The sequence below is a fragment of the Gossypium hirsutum genome, chromosome D02 (genome assembly GCF_007990345.1).
Source record: "Gossypium hirsutum isolate 1008001.06 chromosome D02, Gossypium_hirsutum_v2.1, whole genome shotgun sequence".
Lineage (NCBI taxonomy): Eukaryota > Viridiplantae > Streptophyta > Magnoliopsida > Malvales > Malvaceae > Gossypium > Gossypium hirsutum.
The window spans coordinates 2998921-3025415 of NC_053438.1; the positions used below are offsets into that span (position 1 = coordinate 2998921).

Here is a 26495-nt window from a genome sequence, read left to right on the forward strand (position 1 = left end):
CAATGCCCCTTAATTCAAGTCTCGGGTTCAAGCCTTGTGGGTGAAGAAGATAATTTTAGGAGAGCTTTGTACCCCATTTAGATCTAATCTAGCTCGACTCAAATTTTAGTTCAAACCCTACTTAATCTCAATAGAAAATTATTAAATTCTGTCATCAATCCCTATACTATGCATAAATTGTAGATTTAGTCTTTGTACTTTAATTTGGTCATTTTTAGTCCTTGTACTTTATGAATTTTAAAATTTCAATCCTAAGCAAAAATTTTGCTATTTCCAAAATTTGATGTAACAACATATTATCGTATATATAATATCACGTCAGCTTGCTATTTCCATGTATTAGTTATAAAAAAAAAAAGTCAATTATGAATTTAAATTTGACTGTCATTTATATCAAGACAGAAATTTCAAAAAAATTATAAAAAATAGGGACTAATAATGATCCAACTCAACCTTAGGCACAGTACAAGGACAAGCATAAAAAATTAACCAAACAATTTTAACTTCTACAAAATTAGAGTCTAAACCTATAACTTATACAAAGTTCTGGGACTAATAGCATCATTTAACCCCCAAAAAAACCATCAGTTTCATGATTATAAGTAATTAGGTCAATCAGGTGGACTAGATTTTCCATCTTAGGGGAGCAAAATGACTTGATTCATTTAGCTGTTTCCTAAGAACTTGCTTGGTATTTCCCATCAAAGTTAAATAGATATATGTATTTAAACTTTTGTAATCATATATATATGATTTTGTACTTTATGTTTTGTTTTTATGGATAAAATTGGTATACGATGGTCGCAATATATTCTATAATTCATCTAATTGTTTAACCTACACCATATATAAATTTTAATACATTCCTTTCATGTTCAATTTGGAAGGTTTAATTATACCCCAACCCCTTTATTTTTTGGACTTTAAAATTTAGTCTCTTTACTTTTAATTTCAATAATTTAATCTCATTACTTTTTTGATTTAATAATTAAAGTTCAATTGGTAATACTATGAACTAAATATATGTTATCAATTGAACTTTAATTTTTTAAATCAAAATTTAAAGATTAAAATGTTTCATATTTAAATTTAATGAAAATCCATTAATAGGTTATCATTTAGGTTTTAATTTTCAAATCAAACAAGTAGATAGATTAAATTATTGAAAATAAAAGTAGAGTGATTATATTTTAAATGCTCAAGAAGTATAGGGTCTGAAAGCAAAATTAAACCATATTTCGAATCGCTTTCACCAGCTATATATAGAAGAAATTTAATTATGTACTAATAAATTGACATAAAATAAAGAAATAATAAAGGGGAAAAAAAAACACCCACGAATCAGTGTTAAAATTAAGCTGTCCCTTTTGGTTTTGACATTGTCTAGGATTGTTGCCGTGTTGAACTGAAAAATGGGTAATATAAAGACATTATACAGAAGAAACAGCAACGCCATTGTTGTCAAATTCTATTTACTTTCTTGGTAATAATGAAAGGAACGAAAAGGGTATATGCCATTTGATGCCCAAAGCTCATTCTTGGGGATTTAAGAGATTATATGTATTTAAATACCTTAGACTTCTCCTTCACCAATCAACTCACAACTCAATCACCTTACAAACTCGGGCCCTGTTTTCCCTTTTGCCTGTGCCTAGAAACAGGTATTTGTCTTCTAAAGGTCAGGAAATTCTGAAACTTTAAGAATTTATGTAATAAAATGAACTACTAAAGACCGCTGCATGTGAAAAATGATGTTCACATCCTAAAATGAAAAGCCAAAACAGTTTGTTTTCATGGTTGTTCAACTTGGGGCTTTTTCCATTTTTATTTGACATGGGATTGTTTATTCAGAGAAAACCCAGAATTCCTATGTTTTGTTAATTTCTTATTTGATCTGGTTTCAGGTAAAAAAACACAGAAATGGAAAACCAGCTTGGAGTTCTTAATGCGTTGGATGCAGCAAAGACACAATGGTACCATTTCACTGCAATTGTGATTGCTGGAATGGGTTTCTTCACTGACGCTTATGACCTTTTTAGCATCTCTCTTATCACAAAATTGCTCGGTCGTATTTACTACTTCGATGCACATTCTGCAAAGCCTGGAACTTTGCCTCCTCGTATTGCAGCTGCTGTTAATGGTGTGGCCTTTTGCGGAACTTTAGCTGGACAGCTTTTCTTTGGTTGGCTCGGTGATAAATTAGGCCGAAAACGAGTTTATGGACTCACCTTGATGCTCATGGTGATCTGTTCCATTGCCTCTGGACTTTCCTTCGGAAAGTCTCCACATGGTGTAATGGCAACCCTTTGCTTCTTCAGGTTTTGGCTTGGTTTTGGAATCGGTGGTGATTATCCCTTGTCAGCCACAATCATGTCTGAATATGCCAACAAGAAGACTCGCGGAGCGTTTATTGCGGCGGTTTTTGCAATGCAAGGATTCGGAATTTTAACAGGTGGGATTGTTGCTCTGATTGTGTCAGCTGCATTTGATCATGCCTACAAGGCCCTTCCATATAATTTTGACAGAGAACACTCAACGGCACCCCAAGCCGACTATATTTGGCGGATCATACTGATGTTTGGTGCAATTCCAGCTCTTCTCACTTACTACTGGAGAATGAAGATGCCTGAAACAGCTCGTTACACCGCCCTGGTAGCCCGAAATGCTAAACAGGCAGCTGCAGACATGTCTAAGGTCTTGCAGGTGGATCTCAATGCGGAACAAGAGAAGGTGGATAAGATAGGGATAGAACCATCCAACTCTTTTGGTCTATTCAGCAAGGAATTTGCCAAACGCCATGGATTACACTTGCTTGGAACAACCTCAACTTGGTTCTTGTTGGACATTGCCTTTTACAGTTCCAATCTGTTCCAAAAAGATATCTTCAGTGCTATTGGGTGGCTCCCAAAAGCTGAAACCATGAGTGCAACTCACGAGGTTTATCGTGTTGCCAAGGCTCAAACACTAATCGCACTTTGTGGCACGGTCCCTGGCTACTGGTTTACCGTAGCATTCATTGATCACATCGGCCGGTTCGTAATCCAATTGATGGGCTTCTTCTTCATGTCTGTGTTCATGTTTGCTCTTGCCATCCCTTACCAACACTGGAAAACTCACAACGCCGGTTTCCTCATCATGTATTCATTGACCTTTTTCTTTGCGAACTTCGGACCCAATGCCACAACCTTCGTTGTGCCGGCCGAGATTTTCCCTGCCAGGCTGAGATCAACCTGCCACGGGATATCAGCAGCGGCCGGAAAAGCTGGGGCCATTGTAGGCTCATTCGGATTCTTGTATGCTGCACAAAGCACACATCCTGATAAGGTTGATAAAGGTTACCATACAGGTATCGGAGTTAAAAATGCACTGCTGGTGCTTGGTGCAGTCAACTGTCTGGGCATGCTTTTCACTCTTTTGGTGCCTGAACCTAAGGGGAGATCATTGGAGGAGATAACGGGTGAAAACGAAGAAGACAAGGGACAGCAGCAGGCATCTGTTGGCAATGTACCTGTCTGAGCCATGGCAAGAACCATTAAGATGTTTCATATCAAAAACAAAAACAAAATAAGAACATAACAGGAGATGGAATTGAAGGAGTTAAATAATGTTAGCATGAATTAATGATCATCTGATAGTACTTGAATTGCAGAATTATGTATTTGTAGTAATGATTTTGATTTGGGGCCACCCAGATCAAATTAATAATTTGATATATTATGTGTAACAGTGCTTAAAGTTTGGCCTATTTATATAACCACCATTAAAGATTGAATAAATGGACAACTATTTTCGCATATTATTTGAGTTTAACTTCAAAAAATTTTCGAATACAATATTCAAATGGAGAATTTTTGCGCTAATTCTTTATAGAATAATTTAGAAATATTAGAAGATTGAGCTAGAACACAAAGAACTTAATTTTTGTATATTTTTATTTTGTATGCCTTGCAAATGAAAATTCATTTTTATTTATAGAAATTCTTGTAATTGTGAAACTTTGTAGTAATTAATTTATGTATCTATGGTTTTGTGTTCTACTATTGTGTTAAGGTTTGGAGTTCTAGCCGCATCATTAAAAGTTTTTTTATTTTTAAAACAATCTCTATCCATGCGTTATATAGTTAAGTGCAATTCTGTGTAAATTTGTGTCAGGAATGTGCTTGTTGCTGGTTAAACATTTGGGCATGTGTCCAGGCCATGCGTGGCCATGTTAGCACAGGGTTCACACAGGCAACAGACACGAGCGTATGTCCAGGCTGTGTGAGGCACACGAGCAAGGACACGGGTGTGTGTCCAAGTTGTGTAACTCATTGTTTACATTTTGGAACCACACAGGCATATGTTTAGGCCGTGTGGCTTACACTGGCAAGGATATGAGTGTGTGTCCAGGCTGTGTGACATAAAAATAAGGTCTGAATCCTATTTTTGAGGATGTGAGTGTTGTCCAACACTAATATTGGTCTCCTCAATGTATGAATGTTTTGAATCTGGTTGTATAAGAACTCTCTGATGCTCTGTGACTGACACGTGAATAACATAATTGTATGTGTGTTCTGTGATAGTATTCTGATATTGAACTATACTATTTAATTGTGGAATAATCTGGAATGACTGTGCATGTTGTGGATATGTGTAAACTGCATTTGCATGGGTTGGGATATTGTGAAGAAGGAAGTACTCTGCTTTGAATTAGTGGCTAAGCCACAATGCGGATGATTCTAAATCTGGTACTTTGTTGCATTTCGATTTAGCAGGTAAGCTGCGTATCTGTAATCGTGTCAGACAGACACTCTATGGTGTGTAGGGTTGGTTGGGCCTTTAACGCCCTTAACGGTGTGTTACGATGGCCGAAGATGGTGTGTAGCGATTAGGGGTAGGAATTCCTGCATAGGAATCTGATCTGTTCTGTAAATGAAACTAAAACTGTTTCCGCTTCTATAACTAATCTATTCTATATATGAACTGAAAAACCTTCTGTTGCTTAATCGAATCTTGTAATTCGAGAATTATCTTTCATTAATGTATTTCAATTGAATGAATATCTTTACACACTGAATTCACAACTCATTTATTTATCAATTGGATTTCAGGTGGTTCTCAAACTTGAACAAGTCGGCACGACAGGAACTCGGTCAAGCTTTTACCTTTCGTTTAAATACTACTATCAGGAGCTTTCGGTATTCTATAACAATATGATGTTTGGGAAGATTGCATACTTAATTATTAATATGGTGGATATTATGTGATGAAGGGTTTAGTTTTATTGCATTATAACTGTGAGATTTTAGAATCGATATTGTAACTCTCTGGACTTAGTCTGGATGTTTAGGTTGGGTTTAGGGTGTTACAGTTATAATGTCTCAGTATATAAACATAACTATCCAATAGATACATTCTATGGATGAACACGTTTTTTAAAAAGACATAACTATTCAATTAAGTGATATAACTTTTTGTATTCAAAAGGCATAACTTATCACCATGTAAAGTGACAACTTTTGGCCAAAAGTTCCAACTTTTTTGTTATTCACATTTCATTTGTAGCCATTAGAAAATTATATATGTTTTGAAAATATTCCAACAATCTTCCTTATTTTCAATATATTCTAGATTTTGATAATTTTTGAAATCAATTGTATAGATGAATGTCTTACAATTGAACATTCACTTAGTAAAAACATGTAAAAGTTAATCAAACATGTATGGTAGACTATAATTTGAACTAATCATTCTATTTGATTCACCGAACACATCTTACACTACAAATAACTCGCGCCACAAGTGAAAGTTTGGTTGTTATTCACAACACTCCTCAAATACAAACGATTCTTAGACAACCAATCATTGAGCTCCTACAAGTTGTTGGTGGCAGTCCAATAGATCATGTTATTCAAAAATTACCATAAACTATTGAACAACCAATCGTAGAATATGTCCAAGAAAATATTAATACAAAATTATAAAGATCAACTAGGACTAAAAAATTAGCAATACCTGGTGATGATATTATGCATCTACAAGAATTTAACCATAACATTGGAGCTGAAAATGATCCTGAAACATTTTCACAAGCCATGAGTTGTAGATAATATGAGTTGTGGCGCAATGCCATAAAAGAATAAATAAATTTTATGGCATCTAATTACATATGGGATCTAGTTAAATTGCCTAAAAGTGCAAAGGCCATGTAAATGGGTCTTTAAAATAAAAAGAACTCTTTAAGCAATATTGAGAAATATAAAACAACACTCGTTGTTAAAAGATTCACTCAAAGAAAAGAAATAGACTACACAAAGATATGTTCTCCCCCATTTGGAAAAGATTATCTTTGAACTATAATGGCATTGGTCGCCCATTTTGACTTAATGGATGTGAAAATGAAATTTCTCTATGGAGATCTTTAGGAGAATGTTTACAATTAAAAAGGTTTTCAAGTAATGGTAAGCAATTGATATGCAAGATTATAAATTTATATATGTATTCAAACAAGTCTCTCACCAATGGCATTTAAAATTCCATGATGTCATTTCTTCATTAGGTTTTGTGAAAAACATCATATATCAATCCATATACTAGAAGGTTAGTGGGAGTAAAATTTGTTTCCTTGTTTTGTATGCGGGTGGCATTTTACTTGTTACCAATGATAAGAGTTTGTTATATGAAGTGAAACAATTTTTCTCTAAGAATTTTGATATGAAAGATATGGGTGGGGTATCTTATGTTATTGACATTATGATCCTTAAAAACAAATTTAAAAATCTTGTGGGTCTATTTAGAAAAACGTATATCGATAAGGTTTTTGAGATATTTCAGATGAAGGTCGGGATTGTTCACTTAGTGTAGCACCCATTATAAAGGGTGACAGGTTCAACTTGAGCTTCAAATGGAATAAATGCAAAACATTTCATATGTTTTTGTTGTTGCAACCTAATATATGCTTAGGCTTGTACTAAACCTGATAATGCATTTTATGTTGAAATGTTAAGAAGATAAGTAATCCAAGTTTAAACTACTAAAAAGTTGCAAAGAAAGTAATGAGGTACTTTAAAGGGAACAAGGATTACATGTTTATGTATGGATGAACTAACAACTTAAAGGTAGTTGGTTACTTAAACTCAGATTTCACTGGGTGTGTTGGTTCACAAAAATCAACATCTATATGTATTTTTATATTAGTTATCGGAGCTATATCTTGGAAAAGTACAAAGCTGACCTTGGTTGTTACTTTTACCATGGAGGTTGAGCTCGTTTCTTGTTTTGAGGCAACCTCAGAAAATGCATAATTGAAGAGTTTTGTATCAGAACTTGAACTTGTTGATTCTATTTCTAAGCCATTAAAAACGTATTACGATAATTCAGCTATTGTTTTCTTGGCTAAACCACAAAAGTGGTACTTGAAGACATCAAGCATTTAGCCATAACAGAACATAGAAACCAAAGTAATCATTAAGAACACCAGCATTGAATTAATAATTGTCGATCCTTTAACACTTAAACTCACCTTAGGTTAACTAATCTCAATATCACAACTATTTTTAATTTGGATAATTATCTGGTACACAAACAATAAAAAAATTTAATCCCAAACAAAATTGAAATTTTACCATATATTTTGATTTATTTTTTAATTTTTTTAATAATTTAAATATACATATTATCCTTTTTACTATCAATATATTAAATAATCATCCTTTTTCCTTTTTCGAAACTAATTTCACTATCCTTGTGATATTATTATTAGATGAGCGCGTACGGGCCACGGATTGGCAAATCCAAAACAATTAAAAGGATTCCTAATTCGATTGGGGGCATTCAAAACCCTAAATTGAAGGAAAAGGAATCCACACCGAATTGCAGGTAAATCCCAGAAAATCAATCATACAGAAAGAAGAGAAGAAGCTGATTCATAGCAAAACGATGTCGGATGCATACGAGAAAGTGAAAGGAGGTAGATTAACCTTCAAAGGAGGAAGCTTAGCGACTCGCAAATCAATCGACAAAAGCAAGAAGAAGCACAAGAAGAAAAAGATCGCCGAAGATGATACTCAGCCTACCCTCGACGCCTCCACCGTTTCCGTCGAAGGTTCTGAATCTGGTGGAGCGGATATCTACACCATCGACGCTGCTAAAAAGATGAAGTACGAGGAGCTGTTCCCCGTCGAGGCTAGGAAGTTCGGTTACGACCCTAAAAACCCTAAAGCCACATCAGTGGAACAAGCCCTCGATGATCGTGTTAAGAAGAAAGCCGATCGTTACTGTAAATGAGGTTCTCTTGCTGTTGAATTACTAATGTATTGTATTTTCATACAATTTTTGTAGAATTTAACTCGATGATTCTGGTATGGGGTTTCAACCAATTCTGACGCTTAAGTAATTTTATAGGCTAAAATTGAATTAATCGGTCATTGTTTGTGCATTTTTCTGCATTTAGATTCATCTGTTGAACTGGTGTGCATTGTTCTGTAGTTGATTTGTTTAAGACCCTTTGATTGTTCTTTTAGCTAACAAAATTAATGGGTTGCTTCAATTGCTTTGAGAAACTACTAATTCAATTCTTGCTTGACTATGAATACTTGATATTACATGACCACCGTCACAAAGTTCTTGCTTCGACCATTAGATTCATCTGTTGAACATATGCGTTGTTTTGTGTTTATCTATTTATTACTCTTCATCAGCTAAACAAACTTAATGGGATTGCTTCACTTGCTTGCATCCCAGGATTTCTGAAACTATTAATCTAGCTCTTGCTTTTGACATTATCAAGCTCTTCAACCATTAGGTTCATATGTTGAACATATGCGCTGTTCTTTTGTCTTGCACTCTGGTTATGGCTATGGATGCAGTTTCTATGTTACATCCATTTCTTACTCTTTATCGGCTGAAGAAACTCATCGGATTGCTTTAATTGCATTCATTCTGATTTTGGAAACTAATAACTGAACTTGGGTCTCTGGATGCTAATTAAGCATCCAGGTTATAACCTTGACTACAATTTTTTTCAGATACACTTGTAAGTAACCATGTGCTATGTTCCTCATTAACTAAAACCCTAAACAGAGTTCATTTATTTAGCACCTACATGTGCTTTCTAAAAGCTTATAAGTATATTTCTCTAGGTTGCTCCGCTTTTCACTTTTCCTAAAGCATTCATGTTTAGTACTTATGTTCAGAACATATTCATACATGGTTATTATCCTCCCCAGGATCCTCCAACTATATTAAAGAACATAGAAAAGAATTTAGCATACTCATGTTGGGCACATATTCATATTTGATGTGGATACTGTTGTTTTAGTCTTTTTCTGTGTCTTTTGTTTTTGGGGTTTGGAAGAGATTAACTAATGTAGAGCTTGTTCTCTTTCCTTCCCAGTAGTTAACTTCCCAAAAGTTGCTCCCTTTCAGAATGTGTGTGCAAGTAATCTTTCAAAAATGAGAATGGCTTGTGGATTTTGGAGTATTGGTTTTGTTTTGGATGCCCTGATTTCACATTCTTCTCACTTTGATTAAAGCAAACTTGGCTGAGTCCTCAAATAGAGTGGGAAATCTAGGGGGTGGGATACAGTGGTAATGCTTGCTGAAATTTGTCATTGAGATGATTTGTGTGGTGGAAAAAGAAAAGTAAAGCAGAGATGCTACTGTTAGACCTGTCCTTAGCTCAGTTGGGAGTTGGATAAGGTGAATTTTAATTTGATCCAATTTTAATTAATTTTTTTAAATAAAACAGATATTTGTTATCTGAATTCAAATATAAAACACTTTTAATATTTCATTATTTTTGTTATAGTAAAATGGTTTAGGTAAGAGATTTTAAAATGTTTTGAACGGTGAATTATTTTGACCCATAACTACCTTTAGTCATGATTAATAGCAATGTTACAAATGGTAAAGGTGTTAAGTACATGATGAAACAATAACTCTTAACGCTCTTCTTATATTAAATTTACTGGAGTGATATTTTAAAATTAAAAAATATATTTACTTGATAGTCATATGATAATAAAAATAATGTTAAAAATATTGATTATGATTTTTTTTCTTAAAAACGTAAATTCGAACTCATCAAAATAAAATATTCCTTTTCGTTGCTGCGTTCTTAAGAAAACTATATAAGTAAACTCAAAAGAAATGAAAAGTTACATGTTAATCTCTAAAACTCTTAAAGCATTCAAATTATATATAATCATGTAATATTTTAATAAAAAAGTTAACAATAAATATAGAAATTAAATCACAAATTTAGATATATTAGAGAGATTAAAATTGAAATTTAACCACTAATCTATAATGAAAAAAACACCATAAGAGGTGCCCGTATCAATAGAAGAAAGAACCTGTGAACCTTCCTTTTATATATTGATATTTATAATTTTTCTTTTCCAATTACATAATTTGAATTTTGGCACTACTATGCATGTTAAAATTTTCAATGAATTTCTTTTATTGTTCATAAAATGGATAACAAAAAAAAAATAGTTCTACGTGTGAGATAAAAAGAAAAACATTTACATATGTCAATTTAAAAAAAAATCCTTCACCAATGCTAGTAAAAGAACATGCTTAAAAATAATCTTAACCTAAAATAGAAAAGGAAAAAAATACAAATATCAAAATTTATTTGTATTCCTTTTAAAAGTAATTGCATGAATTATTTATTGGGTTAATGGGTTAAATCCAAATGTAGGTGATGATGTGAGGTGTGCCAAGTTTAAATTTTTATAAATTATTTATATAATCATGCTCATTCGAATTAGATCGGATTAGATTTGATCATGAGTTGAGTCATTCATTTACACTCAAAAACTCACTTGAAAAATGAGTATTTGGGTAAAAAAAATAAGACCCATTTTTTAAATAGGCTATACCTTCAGTAATTTTTTTTGTCTAGGCTCAGTCCAACCTAAATCACATGCTTATACTTATAATTTTTTTCAATTTATTGAAAAACATTGATTTTAATATGTTTAGTATATTTGATGAATTATATAAAAAATATAATCTAAAAAATTTATTATGGGCGGGCCAGATTGGACTCGAGTTTAATATTTTTAATATGAATTGAGTTTGAAAAAAATTTAGACTTATTTTTTAAATAGGATTGAGCCCAAACCAAAAAAATATATATCTAAAATTCTATATCAACCCGACCCAAAATTGACCCATAACCATTTCTAGGTCGGATCAATTTCAGTAGTGAATTTTACATCATAAAATTTTATTTATAATATTTTAAATTAGGCCATCCCGAATAGAAATTCACCTTATCCAAATCTATAAGCTCAAGTTTTGCTAATATATACATGTAATCTTAATTCAATTTACTAGATTTGTTTTCAATCAAGCGAAATTAGGGTTAAGAAAGTTTTTCCTCAATCAAAACAGCCATTTGTTTTTGAAGAAAATACCAGTGTTATCAATGGCGAGTAGGCAACCACAATTTCAATTGACGGTACATCATTGTCTAACTCCAAACAAGGATCGTCACTTATCAAAAATAGGATTTATGCTTCAAATTCGTACGTTTCTCGAGGATGATTGGCAAGGGGATTACCAGGATCAATTCGTTTTTCCAGAATTCGTATTCGGCTCCGATGGACACCGTAATTACCTCAACCGTCGTTTACTTGAAGCCGGATGGGTCGATCAAGGCAGCCTCGAGAGGATATTGGATATTGCTTTCTCCGACGGAAAGTTTATTTTAGAGAAAGAGAACAAGAATGGATTTGACAACATGGTAATGATAATTTTTCGAGTTAAAAGGATCGTGATGAGGGGAGATGACGAGATAGCGGCAACAGCAGCAATGGAATTGTCAATGCGAGAAGATCCGAAGCTCATTCCCGCGATGAAAGAATCGATCCAAGCTTTAACAAAAGCGAAGCTTGGTGAAGGTGATGGCGATGGCGATGGTTTCAAGTGCGTGATTTGTATGGAAAAATTGTTAGAAGTCGTAGCTTGCATGCCATGTTCTCATATCTTTCATGAAGATTGTATCGAGAAGTGGCTCAATAATAGTCATCTCTGTCCATTGTGTCGATATCGGATGCCCACCGATGCAGAAAATTTTTAGGGTTTTGTTTTCGAGAAATTCTACTATTAATCCTTTTATTTTGCAGAAGTTGTGGATTTAATCATTGTTCTTAAACTTGATTACTTTTAGCCTTTGTACTTTTCAATTTTTAAAATTTTAGTTCTCACCAAACGATAAATGTTGAATTTATTAAATTCTGCTATTGTTGAAATTTGACGTACTAAACATATTATCATATGTGTAATGTTATGTTAGCTTATTATTTCCACATATTACTCACTAAAACCCAATTAATAGATTAATAATTATCATTTGCATCAAGACCGAAATTTCAAAACTCAAAAAGAATAGAGACTTCGAATGATTCAATTGGAGAATATGAACCAAATCTACAATTATACGTATAGTACAAGACTAGTAATTAAAGTTAAAACGAATTTAACTAGTATTACTTGGGTCATAACTAAAATTTTAAAATTCAAAAAGTATAAAATCAAAATAATACGATGATTAAAAATTAAAAGAACTAAATTCACAACTTCCATTATGTATAAAAACTAATAACAAAATTTACCCTACAACCGACCATCAAGGAAGCTTGACTTATTTTTAAGGCATCTAGGTGGTATGAAAATTCAATTTTAATCATGAAAATAAATTGCGATAAAGTTGTCCAAGCAGCTTTACACTTCGTACTACTCATGGCATATAATTTTGATACACCATTAATGAATAATAACATAATCCATCATCATTAAATTAAATAAAAAATAAAATTATAAGTAAATACTAATAATTTTATTTAAACATTAACCATAATTTTTATATAAACTTTTGTATTCTCTATGAGACCTTCATTATAAATTTTACTCTTAACCATTCAATTATGGACTAAATAAAATGGAAAGTATGAACCATTAGTAGAATTAAAACCCTAAAAACATAAATTTATTTGATAAAAATGAACCATTAGTAGAATTAAAACCCTAAAAACATAAATTTATTTGATAAAAACTAGATACCAAAAACATAAACACAACTACAGAAATAAAAACCCAAAAATAATCCTAAAGGGAAATTAATTATTAATTTTCTTAAATAAATTAACAAGGATGACGACACATGCAAGTATCATTAGGAGTTTTGATGGTGTAGCAAAATCCATGAGCATCTTGTCCCAACTTGGCCCTGCATGCATTGAAGCATTCATTTATTTCACACCCTCCGCTATGCCCAAAAACATCACAACTCCCTATTGCATTTGCCATCTTTAACTCAGTGCCTGTGCCCAAAAAAATTTACATAAATTAGTAACTTAAAATATACTTTAAAAGAAAATAAGGGTTGCTTCGTAAAAAAACATAAATGTCTAATTAAGGATGAACGGAGGGACTTCAAAAATGTTAAAATTTAAAGGTATAAGTTAATACAAAATATAAGGGTTGCTTAAAAAAAACATAAATATATTCATATAATCTTAAAGTTACTATATGGTAAAATTATAGTTTGATCCCAAAAATATTGGAATTTCAGTTTAAACCTTTTGAAAACCATGAATATACAAGTCAGTACAGAAGTAAAATTGTATTTTAACTCTCATAAAAATTTAAAATTTAATCTCGGCTTAATAACATTTCCGGCTTCGAATCTAATTAGATTTAGAGTTGCAACAGAAGGGAAAAAAAAAAGAACACATAATGAATAATAAAAGAAAAGATTACCAGCAGAAATGAAGAGAAGAACAAGCAAAATGGCAGAAAATGAAAGGGTTTTCATTGTGTGTGTGTGTGTGTTTTAACGAGTGGAATTTGAGAGAGATGAGTAATTTTGTGCTCGAGTGATGTTGGTATTTATAGTGAAAGACTGATGATTTTCTTTGTAATTTTCTTTGGGAAAAGTGCGTAAAATGGTAAGTACTTCTGTTTATTTCCTAATTTAATAATTATATTTGGAAGTTGCTTTCACAAAAGGATGGAAACTGAGGGAAGAATTTCCCGCTCCTGTTATATTAATTAACACAATTTTTTATTATTTTAAGGAAATGTTTTGGAAATTTATTTTGACAATCTTCCAAGAACCTACCTGCCCAATTTCATGGCTCAAACGGGCTTAAATTTTTTTATGTTGTTAATGATTTTTTTTTAAAAATATTTCATTTCTAATTATCTTAAAAATTGTACATTTATCATATTTTCATTATATTATTTTCTTACATTTTCTTAATTTTTTTTCCTTCATTGATTGATTATTCTTTCACTTCCATATTCTTGTTATTAAATATGTTATTGTAAATGGCAAGAAATCTTAAACGAAATTTAATCCAGTAATTAATTTGTTGTGTGAAAGGGAGAAAAAATCTCCAACGAATTTTAATTGAGTATTTAATTTATGGTCAAATCTGATGAAGTCAATTATAATTTATTTAAAATCTGTCTAGAACTTTATCTAATTTATACTTTTCTCTTTTGTCGAAAGGGATTTACAATGTCATTATCGACTTTTAATGGGTCAAGTATAAGAATAATCACTGGACTATGCAGTTCGTTCTATTTTGATCATCTAAAATTTTATTCTTTTGATTTAGTTACTTAACTTTTCAAAATCAAATATTTTAGTCGCTCTTGTGTGAGACGAAAAGTTTATTTGAGCTTTTTTTTAATTGGCTTAATAATAAATTCAGCCCTCCAATATTTATACATTTTTTCAATTTGATCCTAAATTTAAAAAATTAAACAAATTACATCAAGAAACAATTAGACCCTCTCTTACTCTTGACAATACACCCCCCCAAGCCATCTCATCTCCATATGAAAAAATTAGATTTATGATCAAATTGATAGAATGTTTAAACATTGAAGAACTAAGTTCGCTATTATACCAATAATAATAAAACCTACATCAGCTTTCTGCCCCTTAGCTAACAGAAACTAATGGAGAGTAACAAAAATATTTAATTTTGAAAATTCGAGTGATTACATTAAAAAATTAATAGCTCGGTGATCAAAATAAAACGAAGTGCATAGTTGAGTGACTACTCTTGGAATTTACCCATTGTTAATATAAGTCAATAGTCTACGCTATTGGTTTACTTAAATTCAGCCTAACTGCGTAAGTCCACCCATGAACGTACTTCATTATTTAACAAGTACAATCGTATGAACAAGAAATTGAGTGGAGCAAATTGAAATTAAAATACAGTTGACTTGCTGACCCTTTGATTTTCTTCTTAATATGAATGCATTTAAGTAATTGTCATTTTGTAAGACCATAATTTTTGTTTTTTTTCTTTTGACTAAGTATAGTATTTATATATTTTACTAGTATAAAATCGCTAGGCTTAGTCTCGATAAAGCCCCAAGATTGTATTTTTTTTCAAAACTAGAGTAAATGAAGTGAAATTGACTCATGAATTGGATAAATATCCATACTTTTTTATACAAAAAAAATAGAAATTAAAATATATATAATATAATAATATCATTCTTAAAACCCGATCCAAAAACAGAAAACCTCAATTTGAAAGTTTACCATTACAAAGTACATTCACAAGTACAAACCATTGGTTCAAACATAACCCATACTGAACATCCATACATCATAAATTGTGCATGATAAGACTTTCAAATTTAAATAAATTTTAATTTTTATTAATTTAGTATTATATGAATCATATTACAAGCTTGATCTTAGGCATGTTAGTTTCCTTCTTCCTTCATTTCCATCCTCACTATCAAATAAAATCGAACTCATGTTAGTTCATTTAATATATATATATATGTTAGTGAACATTTATCAAGTTTATAAACATATACAGATTATATCTCAAATCATATAGATTACACCCACAGCAGTTGTTTGTTGCCATCATGGGAACTTCCTTGCAATTTAAAATATTAACATTTTCATGTCCTTCCAGTTCTAAGGCAGTCACAAGACAGGGAAGTGAACATTTATCAAGTTTATAAACATATACAGATTATATCTCAAATCATATAGATTACACCCACAGCAGTTGTTTGTTGCCATCATGGGAACTTCCTTGCAATTTAAAATATTAACATTTTCATGTCCTTCCAGTTCTAAGGCAGTCACAAGACAGGGAACTAACATTCTACCACTGAAGAAAATGGACCCTCGTTGAAGTGGGAAAAAAATGTCAATAGTCAGAGAAGAAACATGAATCCGGTATCGGTTATGTACTAGAATTCTCCCAAGCGTATAAATATTCGCACCATTGAATGAAATACTCATTGTAGCCTCTAGGATGTTTTTCAATACTAGCACTCTAGTTATTCAAGGAATACAAAACATGGCAATGGTCTCAAATCTCAATGAACCGATTAAGTCAGTCAAATAAAAATCCTGTCGAATTTTGTACACCCAGTGGTGTGATTTACAGGTTAATACTATTACATATTGAAGAGGGTATATTTCAAATTCGGGCCCCCGACTGTAATGCTTAAAATGTATGCAAAAACGATGCAAGACAGAAGTATTAAGACATCGAACAACCAAACTGGAGATGATGCAGAATGCATACCATTCAAAGAAAAGAAATAAAAACCCACCTCGGACTTTTCTCATTCTGTGGCGCAATCTTCAGTCACCCAGTTTCAATGCCATTTGCTTCAAAATCTGCAAAAGCTTGCTCTCTGAGTTACTTGAGAATACATTAAAGGGGAAACTTTATTATCAAACGGTCTTCACTTTAAACGTTTGAGCTTCTTTGCTGCATCTGTGATGCTCTGGCTTATCTCGGGATGTTCGGACTTGAGCAATTTATCAAGTTTAAGGGCAGCATCAGGTATGCAATCCTCCTCAATGTGAGACTCCGAACAAAGACCGAAAAGTACTAGGTTGACCTCTCCCTCCAGCTGAATGCAAAATAAGTGGCTAAAAACCTGAATGATGAGCATAACATAACCAAATTGCAATGAGATTTGCATAGTTCGATGCTACATAAATGTTGTAAGCATGGAGAACGAAAAATTAGTTAATCCAAGAACTACTGTTAGCTTTCTAAATTCTTAAATCCACATAATAAGTTCCCGATGGTTAAAACAATCAACGAAGTTAAATTTATAAAAATAAATAGTAGCATTAGACTACATGGGATGCAGTAAACATTCCTAGGAGGGTCATATCCTTGAATCCATGTAAAGATAAAGGTCGGACATGGGTACTTAAGGAAAAAAGAGTCGGACCAACATAGAAATAAATAGTAATAAGAAGCTTTTAAATATATTTACATTAGATTTATAGAGAGAGTATAGAACCATGAAACAAGAGATGAACTTTGATTAGCGAGTATTTATGTTCTTAATCTCACCTCTTTCATCCTTGAGACAACTGCATCCTTGATGGCAGGAGACCTTGAGACCAAATTAATAACAAAGAGACCTTGCTCGGAAAGAGTATCTTTTACGTTTTGAAGAAAAGAATCTTCCACAAAATCAGCAGCAGGACATCTCAGTCCAGAGCTATAAAGACAATACAACAGAGGTGATTAAAAGATGTATTTAAAAGCTTTCCGCTTTGCAACAACAATTGTTGTAGCCGTTAATAGAGCAATTCACCTTGAGTCAGAAGAGTCCACATCAACAATAATTATGTCAATAGCGGTACTTCTGCTTTCAGCATCTGAAAGTTTGCAACTTCCGTTGGAAGAAAGGAGCACTTCATTGCCAGCTGAAAATAAGTTTCTGTAGTCCCGGACAAACTGGATGCCATCAGCAATATGTACCTAAAAAATTGGAAGGCGAAAATATTTGAAGCTCTATTTAAAATATATATTATATCTGTCATCTTACAATTCTTTTACAAATGCATTCTTGAAAAGGTGAAACAGATAAATTTCCTACCATATTCATTCTATCTTTTCCAACTTTTATTATTATACCTAAGACATTGAAGATACTTCCTATACGGCTGACGTCTTGATAATAACATAAATATTTGTGTGTAGTTAGACAATTGACCTAAGAGGGTTTAAGAAAGTTCATAAGAAACTTTCAGTCAAGGCTTGATAATATTCAGGGCCTCACAGGTTTCCTAATTAGACCAAACAATCCAGCCTCTAATGACAATAATTGGAAGGTTTGGCATCATTGACCATAAACGCCTATGAAGGTCAAATTATGAATCAAGAATATTTCCCAAGTTGAGTTATATTGAAGCCAGGTTTAAGGATGAAACAAAAACAATTTGATAATTATTGGAAACAAGCTATTCAGTGACAATGGTACTAATTTTTCAGGAAAGGATTAATCACTTCAAACTAAAAATGCACTGAGATACAGTCAGTTACCTTCATTCGTTTATCTTCAGTAAAACCAAAATAGTCTCTTGCAAGGTTAAGCATAACAGGATCTAGCTCCACTCCCTGTGCATAAAAATTCCATTGCACTATTTCCATCAAGTGAAGTCAACTTCAAAATCAATCGGAAGATTCAATAAAATTTTTAACAAAGCAATTCCTTTTGAAAGACAGTTTAACATGTCTTTGACAGGGTAACGTAAGAATTACCTCAATTTGCATAGATTGCATACATCCATGAAGAAACATAGGAAGTAAGCCCGCACCAAGACCTATCACAACTGCTTTAACCTGAGAAAGATGACTTCTGACATGAGCAGTAGTGCAGTGCATCAAAGAAAATAAGCATCAACGATTTGAAACAAGACAAACATTATGCTACAAAGATTAGACCTCCAAATCTGAAAGTTGGCTAAAGTAGGTCTATTCCCAATACACAACAATCACATCAAATGACCACCAAATATACTTAAAACTGGCAACCATAAATTTTCAACATCCGATGAAGACGAGCAAAACAGCAATTACAGATATCTAAATAGGTGGAGGGCAAAAATCTACCAAATATTCCACAAAGAAAAGAGAATGAGTGTTACCCTATTCCCTGATGATGCCACACTTTCCAAATAGGATGAAATCAGAGAAAACCCAGAAATGATTGCTGTATGATAAGAACTGGCCAAATAACCATGATACACCTTCATTTTGCCGCTTGATTCTAGATATCATGTAAAACAACATCAGAATGACACACAAGTAGTTGAAAGGTGATGGAGTCAGCATTCTAACAATTTAAAAGTTAAGAAGAGTCTTGTAGATGGAAGGTAATTTCTGTACTTTGAATACAAAATGTTGCTCAATGACATGATAGAAGTGGCTCTGCTTTTATAAACAGTGACTAATAAAAAACACAGACAGAACTCAGAATTTTGCTCATTCAATGATTTCTGTCCAATTTTCTTGAAAATAGCACCATATTTCCCCCCTTTACCAATAATAATACAGCAAAAGAAACAACAGTTCATTCAATGCACAGGAATTATATAAAATGAAGCATAAGAAAGGACAACAGCCCAACACCATAGATCTAAAACATCAATAGAAACGTAGAAATTCATGAGAAATGAGTCTGCAAGACCATTGTCTTCCAAGACAGTAGATTATTTCTCCAAAAACACATCCATCCAACTTGGTAACAAAGTCAACCAAAGTTTAGGAATCACCCAAAAACCACCAACGAACAAAAAAACAATGAGCTAGACATGACCAAATGAACAGTGAAATAGCAAACGGTCAACTGTTTGTCAGCCTAGCATATAAGCACAAATTCACTACTTGTTTTTTCACCGTCAGGACACTATGGTCCAAGGAACAGTTTTACCTCCACTACTGAAAACTTCATACACAGAAATCACATTAAAAACTTGTTGGAACAAATATCTAACAGTCCAACATGACTTCGCATTCAAATGCACAATTTCAGATTACAGAAACAGTAGCAGAAAGGCATTCCCAGAAACTAATTCCTAGTTCTGCACCTTGCTCTTATCTCTTAAAAAAAGTAATTAAAAAAAAACAGCATGGTCTAAAAGAATAGTTTCATGGGATTCCACATGTCAATGTGAAAGAAGTTTTACAACTCAAACAAACTCACCCAACATTATATAAGAGTTATTCTACCCAAAAATTTCAAAGAAAACATATTACCATTATTTCTTTTGAGGGCTCCTCTTCGTTTGGATTTGGAAGATGAACTGGCTTTCTTCTTCTCTGTTCCATAAACACTTTTGTCAAACAATCCATCCCTAGTTAGCAAAGCTTCAGACTGTACCAGGCCCTCAGTTCTTTCGAAGACAAGGCGGCGGAAGGGTAAAGAGTGACTGACATCATCATCAGTATTTTCATAAACAACATCTTCAATAACAACGGGACCAGTTAAAGAAGATGATCCCTGTACAAAATAAAAGTAAACAATTCAATTAATAAGAAGGCATCAACCAAGCAACCACATTCTGAAAAAGAATACATGCTATGCACAACATTGCAAATGGCTTAGCAGCCAAGGTAGAAAATTTAGAATTATAAATAGAGACAAGAGAACCACCCACTAAAACACTACTGATTATTTTATCACATACTTGACATGATGGTTCCAGTTAATATTTTGTAAAACTACAACACAATGATTAAGCAAGGGAAATGATTAATCACTACAGACTCAGAGCAAGTGACACTAAATGACCAGATACAATGCAACATTCGTGAATTATGACCATAGAGCCCATTGATGCACTTTGATATCCCTATGCAAACTCTATATGAATATAAAACCATCTTAACAAGTGAAATTTTTTAGAGGGATTTATGCTATACCAAGCCCTCAAATCCAAGTTTCAAAGCTTTTAAGTGGTCAAGGAAGAGGATTAGCACCTATGGAAGCTATAACATTGGAAATAACTCAATTCCATACTTTAATCTACAGCTCCAAATATAGTTTATTCATATGCTACTTTGCACTTCAAATAACAACAAGGGCAACAAGGAAATACACCAAAGATGTTGAAGAAAGGACTATTATGCAATCTATCTAATCCAGCAAGAACATTGGACAACACTTATACCAGAATTCAGATAATCACCAAGACTTTGCCCTTTTATATAACAATGAAGAAAGTAGATAATAACAAAAACTCTCATAGATGGTGCTGAAAATGCCACAAACACATTGTAATAGAAATAACACTGTAAAATCATTAAACCTGGTAAACAACGCTTCGCTGCTTGATTCCATCACTTGCTGTCATAAACCTGGTTCAGGAAGACAACAAAAATCCCTCACAGAATGAATAAGAGCAGTGAAGCATAAAAAATTGCCACAAGGTAAATTAATAGGCAAACAAAATTTAGCATCCATTGCAATAAAACATAAACAGGGTAATAGCTAATGGGAAATGTTATGAAGTGAACATGAACATACGGAATTTGATTTCCTTTATCATTATCAGCAGGTGCCAATGGTTTCACCAGAGGAGACAAATCCTTCTGAAAGGGATAGTAATATCATCTAAAGATATTAGTAACCAATAATAGAAGTTGACAACAGAAGCTATATCTCTGTAGCATACCTGAATATCTTCCATACCAGCATTAGCATGGCTGGCCTCTAATAAAACCTTCATTCATTATACAAAATTTAGCTTAGATACTTCCATTGGACAATGAGCCTCCTAAAAGCTGACCTTGAACCATGTATTAAATTGTTCTAAGAAAACTACCATTATTAGACGAGCAGCCTTTGAGCTTTCAACCACCTGCCATTGTCCTTCTTCTGAAGAGAAGAGCCATTCATGAGACCGAGTCTGAAATCTAAGATTGAGTTACATATTTCGAACAGAATAATATACTTGCCCCAAATTGGGTACACATGTTAATATGGTAAAACATATTCCAAGAAACACAAGTGCAATATTGAAAAGGTCCAACTCCTTTAGCTTTTTTCTGCATACATGTTTATGGGTGCCTGGAAGAAAAGATATCCTAACTGCCTTTTATATTCAATAATACAACAATATTTTCCATTTTCCAGGCAAACATAGAAGAAGAAAGAAAACTGGAAGGCTCTTAATATGTGAATTTTTGTTGTATTTATTATTATGGATTCTATCCACAAGTTCCCTATACTCTAATTTCTCATGTTAGTAAGTATTTACAAGTTAAAACCATACCTTAGGAACAATAAAGACACCACAGTGAAAAGAGAATGCCCCAGACTGTTGTTTAGCATCAAGCAATACAGCTTTGTAACAAAAGTGTGAGACCCCTTGGTCACCCAGAGTAAGCTGAACTCTACGACCAGGGCTAAGTTTTTTCAGATCCCCCTTAGCTCCAAGTTGCAGATCTTCAAGAGAATACAGTACATCAGAGCCATTCAAGTATTCTCCACGTATTTGATTCTCACTTTCAAGGGCTTCAAGAAGACCAGAAGTCTAAAAACAGATTCATAGATTAATATCAAAACCTTTAAAGGGACTTGGGCTCCAAGATTTTACAATGGAGATTACATTGGTAATGAAATATTATAATGAGGAAATTTATTTGCCTATTTCCATTTTAGTTAAACACGAAAGAAACCATTACAGGAAGCACGATCATTATTACATTTCAATGGTTGACTACTGCAATTTTACTCAATTTACGTTACAAAATGCTTTTTTTTAAATAATAATAATAATAACTAGACCCTGAGTACCTGATTTGGATTGCAAGCAAGGGAAGAATGATCGAAAGATGAAATGATCTGGTGAAGTTCATTGGAACTTTCCTTCTCAGCAACCACCATAAAAGTTTGGAGATCCGGCTTAGTAGATGGTTTCTGAGGTATAGCATAAAGGCAAACATTCCAGCCAAATCTGAACTTCGGAAAAAGCAAACCTAAAATTATAAAAAGCAACATGTACCTTAGCAAAGCCAGTAATTGATTAAAAAAATGTAGGACAAATATAACTAAATAATAATAATAATAATTAAGCAGGTAAATGAATGGTTAATATCCATCTCTAAACCAAGACAACCTTTATTTCTATCTCTTCAATATAAGCAAAAAATTTCTTTTTGCATTAAGGTCAAAGTACCTAGAACATGGGATTCTGCCAAGGTAAGACAAATGAACTTTCCCCTGGACTTCAAAACTCTTTTGACCTGGATAAATGCAACTCTTATGAATCCAACAAAAAATTTGAACCCACCATGACAATTATAGTATGTTATATGAAATAAGCTGAATCAGAACTCCACAACACCTCTGACAAATATTTAGTCCCTAGCTGAGGGCCAAGTTCTGGCTCCATCAAAGCATCCAATCCACCTTTGTCGAGAACAACATTGAAAGTGTCATCTGGGAACTGGTAAACATAGTTATATCAGGTAAATGAGAAGTTAAAGGAAACCATTAAAGATGGAACTAGGACATTTAAAAAAAAAAGAACTCCTTCATTAAGAAGCATCATAAGCACTAAGGCAATAGGTTGACAGACATCAGTCCATCTGACTCAAAACTTTCCATCACAAGAGACAATATTGTTATAGGAATTCAGACTTCAATAAATGTTATAAATAACAGTTATGCAGTAGTATTCCAGCTGATATCATGTAAGATGAAAATCATAAACTTCTAAATAATCTCTAATCATCCCTGTTCTAGACGCACAATATGACTCAAGAGTTTAAAACGGCATATAAATTCTTAATTTGATGGATATTTAGTATATACCATTGAACGTGCCCAATGCACCTTTATAAGTTAAGTTTCAGCTAAGAATGCTACTCCCTGTTTGAGCACCCCAAAGGGAGAAACTTCCATAACATTAGAACTTACTAGCAAACAAATTCAAACAATTTGAACAAGTAAAACAACCCAAGTTAAGAAAATAAGAAAAAACCTGCATTTGGGTCATGTCCATAACCCGCCAACGCATGTTGGGTCGGTCCCTTACATTACGTCGAAGCATGCCGGAGATGACAACTTTGGAAAAATCGATATTGGTTATATCACCAAATCCGGCGTCGTATAAATGCTCCGATAATCGGGAGTTGCCACAACCAGGCACCAATATTTGCAACGAAGAAGAAGGAGAAGGGGAAGAGGGTGATGGGTGTTGTTGAATAAGAGGGAGAAGTGAGTCACGAAGCTGAGGCCACTCAGCGTACCACTCGAACGAGTCATCACTGCCACGGATGGTAAAGAAGCTATCCCAGTTTTCTTTGCTGGTGAAGTCTCCGAGCGTATTGAGAAGATCGTCTTTTGAGGCTGATGGTTGCTGCTTTTGGTTTTTCTTCTTCCCCATTTTTGTCCTTCAACGTTTTGCTTAGGGTTTAATTTGCAAGGGTTTTTGTTTCTGAAGTTTATAGTTTCTTCATTTTTCCCTTCCTTTTCAAATGGGTCGATATTTTAATTTGAGAAAAAATTAAGATTAAAATAATAACTAAAGATAAAAAAGAAAAAATAATCCTCTTTTAGAAAAAACCTTAAAATTAAAACTATCAAAATTCTAATGTTTTCATATCAATAGCCAAATCAATTAAATCATTAATTTTTAATTTGATTACTTCAATTGATTGAATAAATTATTAAAAATTTAAAAAATAAAATAAATTAATTTAATTAGTTCGATAACCGATTCAACCACTCTAGCGGGTTAGTTTGATCAATTCACTGGTTAAACAATCTTTCCCTTTCTTTTGACTGGTCCTAATCCAAATGACTTGTTGGATTCAATTCTAAAAACAATAAAAATCAAATTTTAAATTCTTTTGAAGTTTAAAAATCAAAATATAGTATAAATCTAATTTTTGGGGTTTTTTTTTATTTCTACCTTTTGGTTTTTACTAGAGGTGATCATGGGCCGAGCCAGGTCAAGTTTGGGCTGGGCCCAGAAAAAATTTTCGGCCCGCGTCCTAGGCTCGACCCGAAACATGGGCCTAAAATTTTGTCCAGACTCGGCCCGAAAAAATTCCTAAGCCCGAGCCAAGCCCGGCCCGACCCTTTTTTTTTAGTAAACACCAAAATTGTATAAAAAAACCTAGAAAATATAATCAACCAACTAGAATATCCATACATTAATCAATGACATGTTTAATTTTATAACAAAATATAAATGGTAAGTTAAAATAAATTTTAAACAATTAGAAAGGAAGTATCCTAAAAAGCAACCGAAGAAACATCATCTTAATCGTCCTTTTTGCAACTAATTTATTATATTCAAAAATGTATTTTAAAAATAAAAAATAAAAAAGTATTTTAAAAATATTTTAAAATAAAAAAAATAAAAAAAAATAAATATTTATTATATAAATATTAAATGTCTAATGGGAAACGAGAAATGTATTTTAAAAATAAAAAATATATATTTATTATATATTCGGTCGGGCCCGGGCTAAAAAAGTTTTGCCCAAACTCATATTTCGAGACTATATTTTTACCCGAACCCTCTCATATTTCGGACGAACCGTCGGCCGGGCCGGGCCGCTCAACCCATGATCACCTCTAGTTTTTACTGGTTAAGGTTAATTTTATTTAGGGAAAATGTCAATGTCATTAAATTATTAATAAATTTACACTTTATTTATTTAATTTAAATTATTATAAAATAATCGTTGAAATATCCAAAATATTTCCTTTAAATATTTAATGGATGATTGATGTGGTCATAATACGTATTAGATATGGCTAAGTATGACCTTTGCTTGCTGCCTTTTTCATTAGGTCAGTTGTGGCATTTTCTCTTTCGACCGTCTATGATCAAGTCTCTTTTAATCGTTTTGTAGTCCTAAAATCACCTATTCCTACACAAATAGTTATTTTAATAAAAGAAAAAAAAAAGAAAAGCTGAGGCTTGGAAACTTTGAGATATTGAATTCTAATTCCTCGTTGTGTATATTCTAGGTGGACTTGTTCATGGATTGGACTGAAATTCGCTTAAAAAATGGAAAGGTTTGGACAAAATATAGGTGCGACAAATACGTTTGGATAAAAAAGCAAGACCCGTTTTCTAATTGGATTAGGCCTTGAGTAAGCTCTTTTTTTTGTATTGGGCCCAACTCGATTCGACCCGATTTAAAAAAAATTACTATTATTTTTTTCATTATTTTGCTATTATATTACTATTATTTTATTGTTATTGTTTGGATATTGTATAACTTTTATTTTATTATTAATTTTGTTACTATTTTAGATGTATTTGTTTACTAATATGCATTGTGTTATTGAAGTATACTTTTAAAAAAATCTATTTGTTAAGAAATATTTATTTTGATGTTTTTAGAATATTTGATGTATTGTATTTTTAAATTTATTTTTATATAAAAATAATAATACAAAAAAATTTAATACGAACAAGCCAAACTAGAGCTTTAGCATTTTATTCAAATCGATCTTGGGCCTAAAATAACGAGCCTAAAATTTTTACTTGACTCAGCTCAAACTCGGCCCGATCCGACTCATGGACAACTCTAATCCTAAACGAGTTCTGGCTAGTTTTTGTTCTAATTTATAAATCCCACGACGTATGGAATATCAACCCTAACTAAATTTATTCTAGATTAAAATATATTTTGATTATTAACCCGATCACAATTTATTAACATTAATTT

The 26495-nt window shown here is 32.6% G+C and overlaps 4 protein-coding genes across 5 annotated transcripts; 3 read left to right on the top strand and 1 right to left on the bottom strand.

Moving 5' to 3' along the window:
• The first annotated feature begins 1591 nt into the window (after positions 1 to 1591).
• Positions 1592 to 3788, top strand: LOC107934443 (probable inorganic phosphate transporter 1-5). Of its 2 annotated transcripts, none has more exons than XM_016866875.2 (2): positions 1592 to 1661; positions 1905 to 3788. In XM_016866875.2, the coding sequence occupies exon 2, from the start codon at positions 1921 to 1923 to the stop codon at positions 3514 to 3516; it is 1596 nt and encodes a 531-aa protein (XP_016722364.2). In that variant the 5' UTR covers positions 1592 to 1661; positions 1905 to 1920; the 3' UTR covers positions 3517 to 3788. The 2 variants fall into 2 exon arrangements, with proteins under 2 accessions (XP_016722364.2, XP_016722363.2); XM_016866874.2 differs by having other exon boundaries at positions 1600 to 1678.
• A 3923-nt stretch (positions 3789 to 7711) lies between these two features.
• On the top strand, positions 7712 to 8398 carry LOC107934433 (uncharacterized). The gene has a single exon (XM_016866864.2). The coding sequence runs from the start codon at positions 7918 to 7920 to the stop codon at positions 8263 to 8265; it is 348 nt and encodes a 115-aa protein (XP_016722353.1). The 5' UTR covers positions 7712 to 7917; the 3' UTR covers positions 8266 to 8398.
• A 3018-nt stretch (positions 8399 to 11416) lies between these two features.
• Positions 11417 to 12070, top strand: LOC107952255 (E3 ubiquitin-protein ligase MPSR1). The gene has a single exon (XM_016887521.2). The coding sequence runs from the start codon at positions 11417 to 11419 to the stop codon at positions 12068 to 12070; it is 654 nt and encodes a 217-aa protein (XP_016743010.2).
• Positions 12071 to 16347: 4277 nt separating this feature from the next.
• Positions 16348 to 24274, bottom strand: LOC107934484 (eEF1A lysine and N-terminal methyltransferase). The gene is made up of 16 exons (XM_016866926.2): positions 23786 to 24274; positions 23147 to 23248; positions 22979 to 23045; positions 22597 to 22778; positions 22073 to 22333; positions 21623 to 21706; positions 21473 to 21520; positions 21325 to 21389; positions 21107 to 21155; positions 20055 to 20298; positions 18944 to 19065; positions 18558 to 18638; positions 18339 to 18413; positions 17608 to 17774; positions 17361 to 17511; positions 16348 to 16932 (listed from the first exon to the last, which is right to left on the bottom strand). Exons 1-16 carry the CDS (start codon positions 24188 to 24190, stop codon positions 16735 to 16737), a joined length of 2301 nt encoding a protein of 766 aa, XP_016722415.1. The 5' UTR covers positions 24191 to 24274; the 3' UTR covers positions 16348 to 16734.
• Between the last annotated feature and the right edge of the window lie 2221 nt (positions 24275 to 26495).

Bases quoted from the DNA above. Each gene is read 5' to 3' on its own strand.
- LOC107934443 (XM_016866875.2), top strand. From the start codon at position 1,921: ATGGAAAACCAGCTTGGAGTTCTTAATGCGTTGGATGCAGCAAAGACA.
- LOC107934433 (XM_016866864.2), top strand. From the start codon at position 7,918: ATGTCGGATGCATACGAGAAAGTGAAAGGAGGTAGATTAACCTTCAAA.
- LOC107952255 (XM_016887521.2), top strand. From the start codon at position 11,417: ATGGCGAGTAGGCAACCACAATTTCAATTGACGGTACATCATTGTCTA.
- LOC107934484 (XM_016866926.2), bottom strand. From the start codon at position 24,190: ATGGGGAAGAAGAAAAACCAAAAGCAGCAACCATCAGCCTCAAAAGAC. The intron at 23,249-23,785 runs GTTTTTTCTTAT...TATGTTTACCAG, and splicing joins TGGACATGACCCAAATGCAG to TTCCCAGATGACACTTTCAA. The intron at 19,066-20,054 runs GTAATATGTTTT...CATGATATCTAG, and splicing joins AGCCCTCAAAAGAAATAATG to AATCAAGCGGCAAAATGAAG.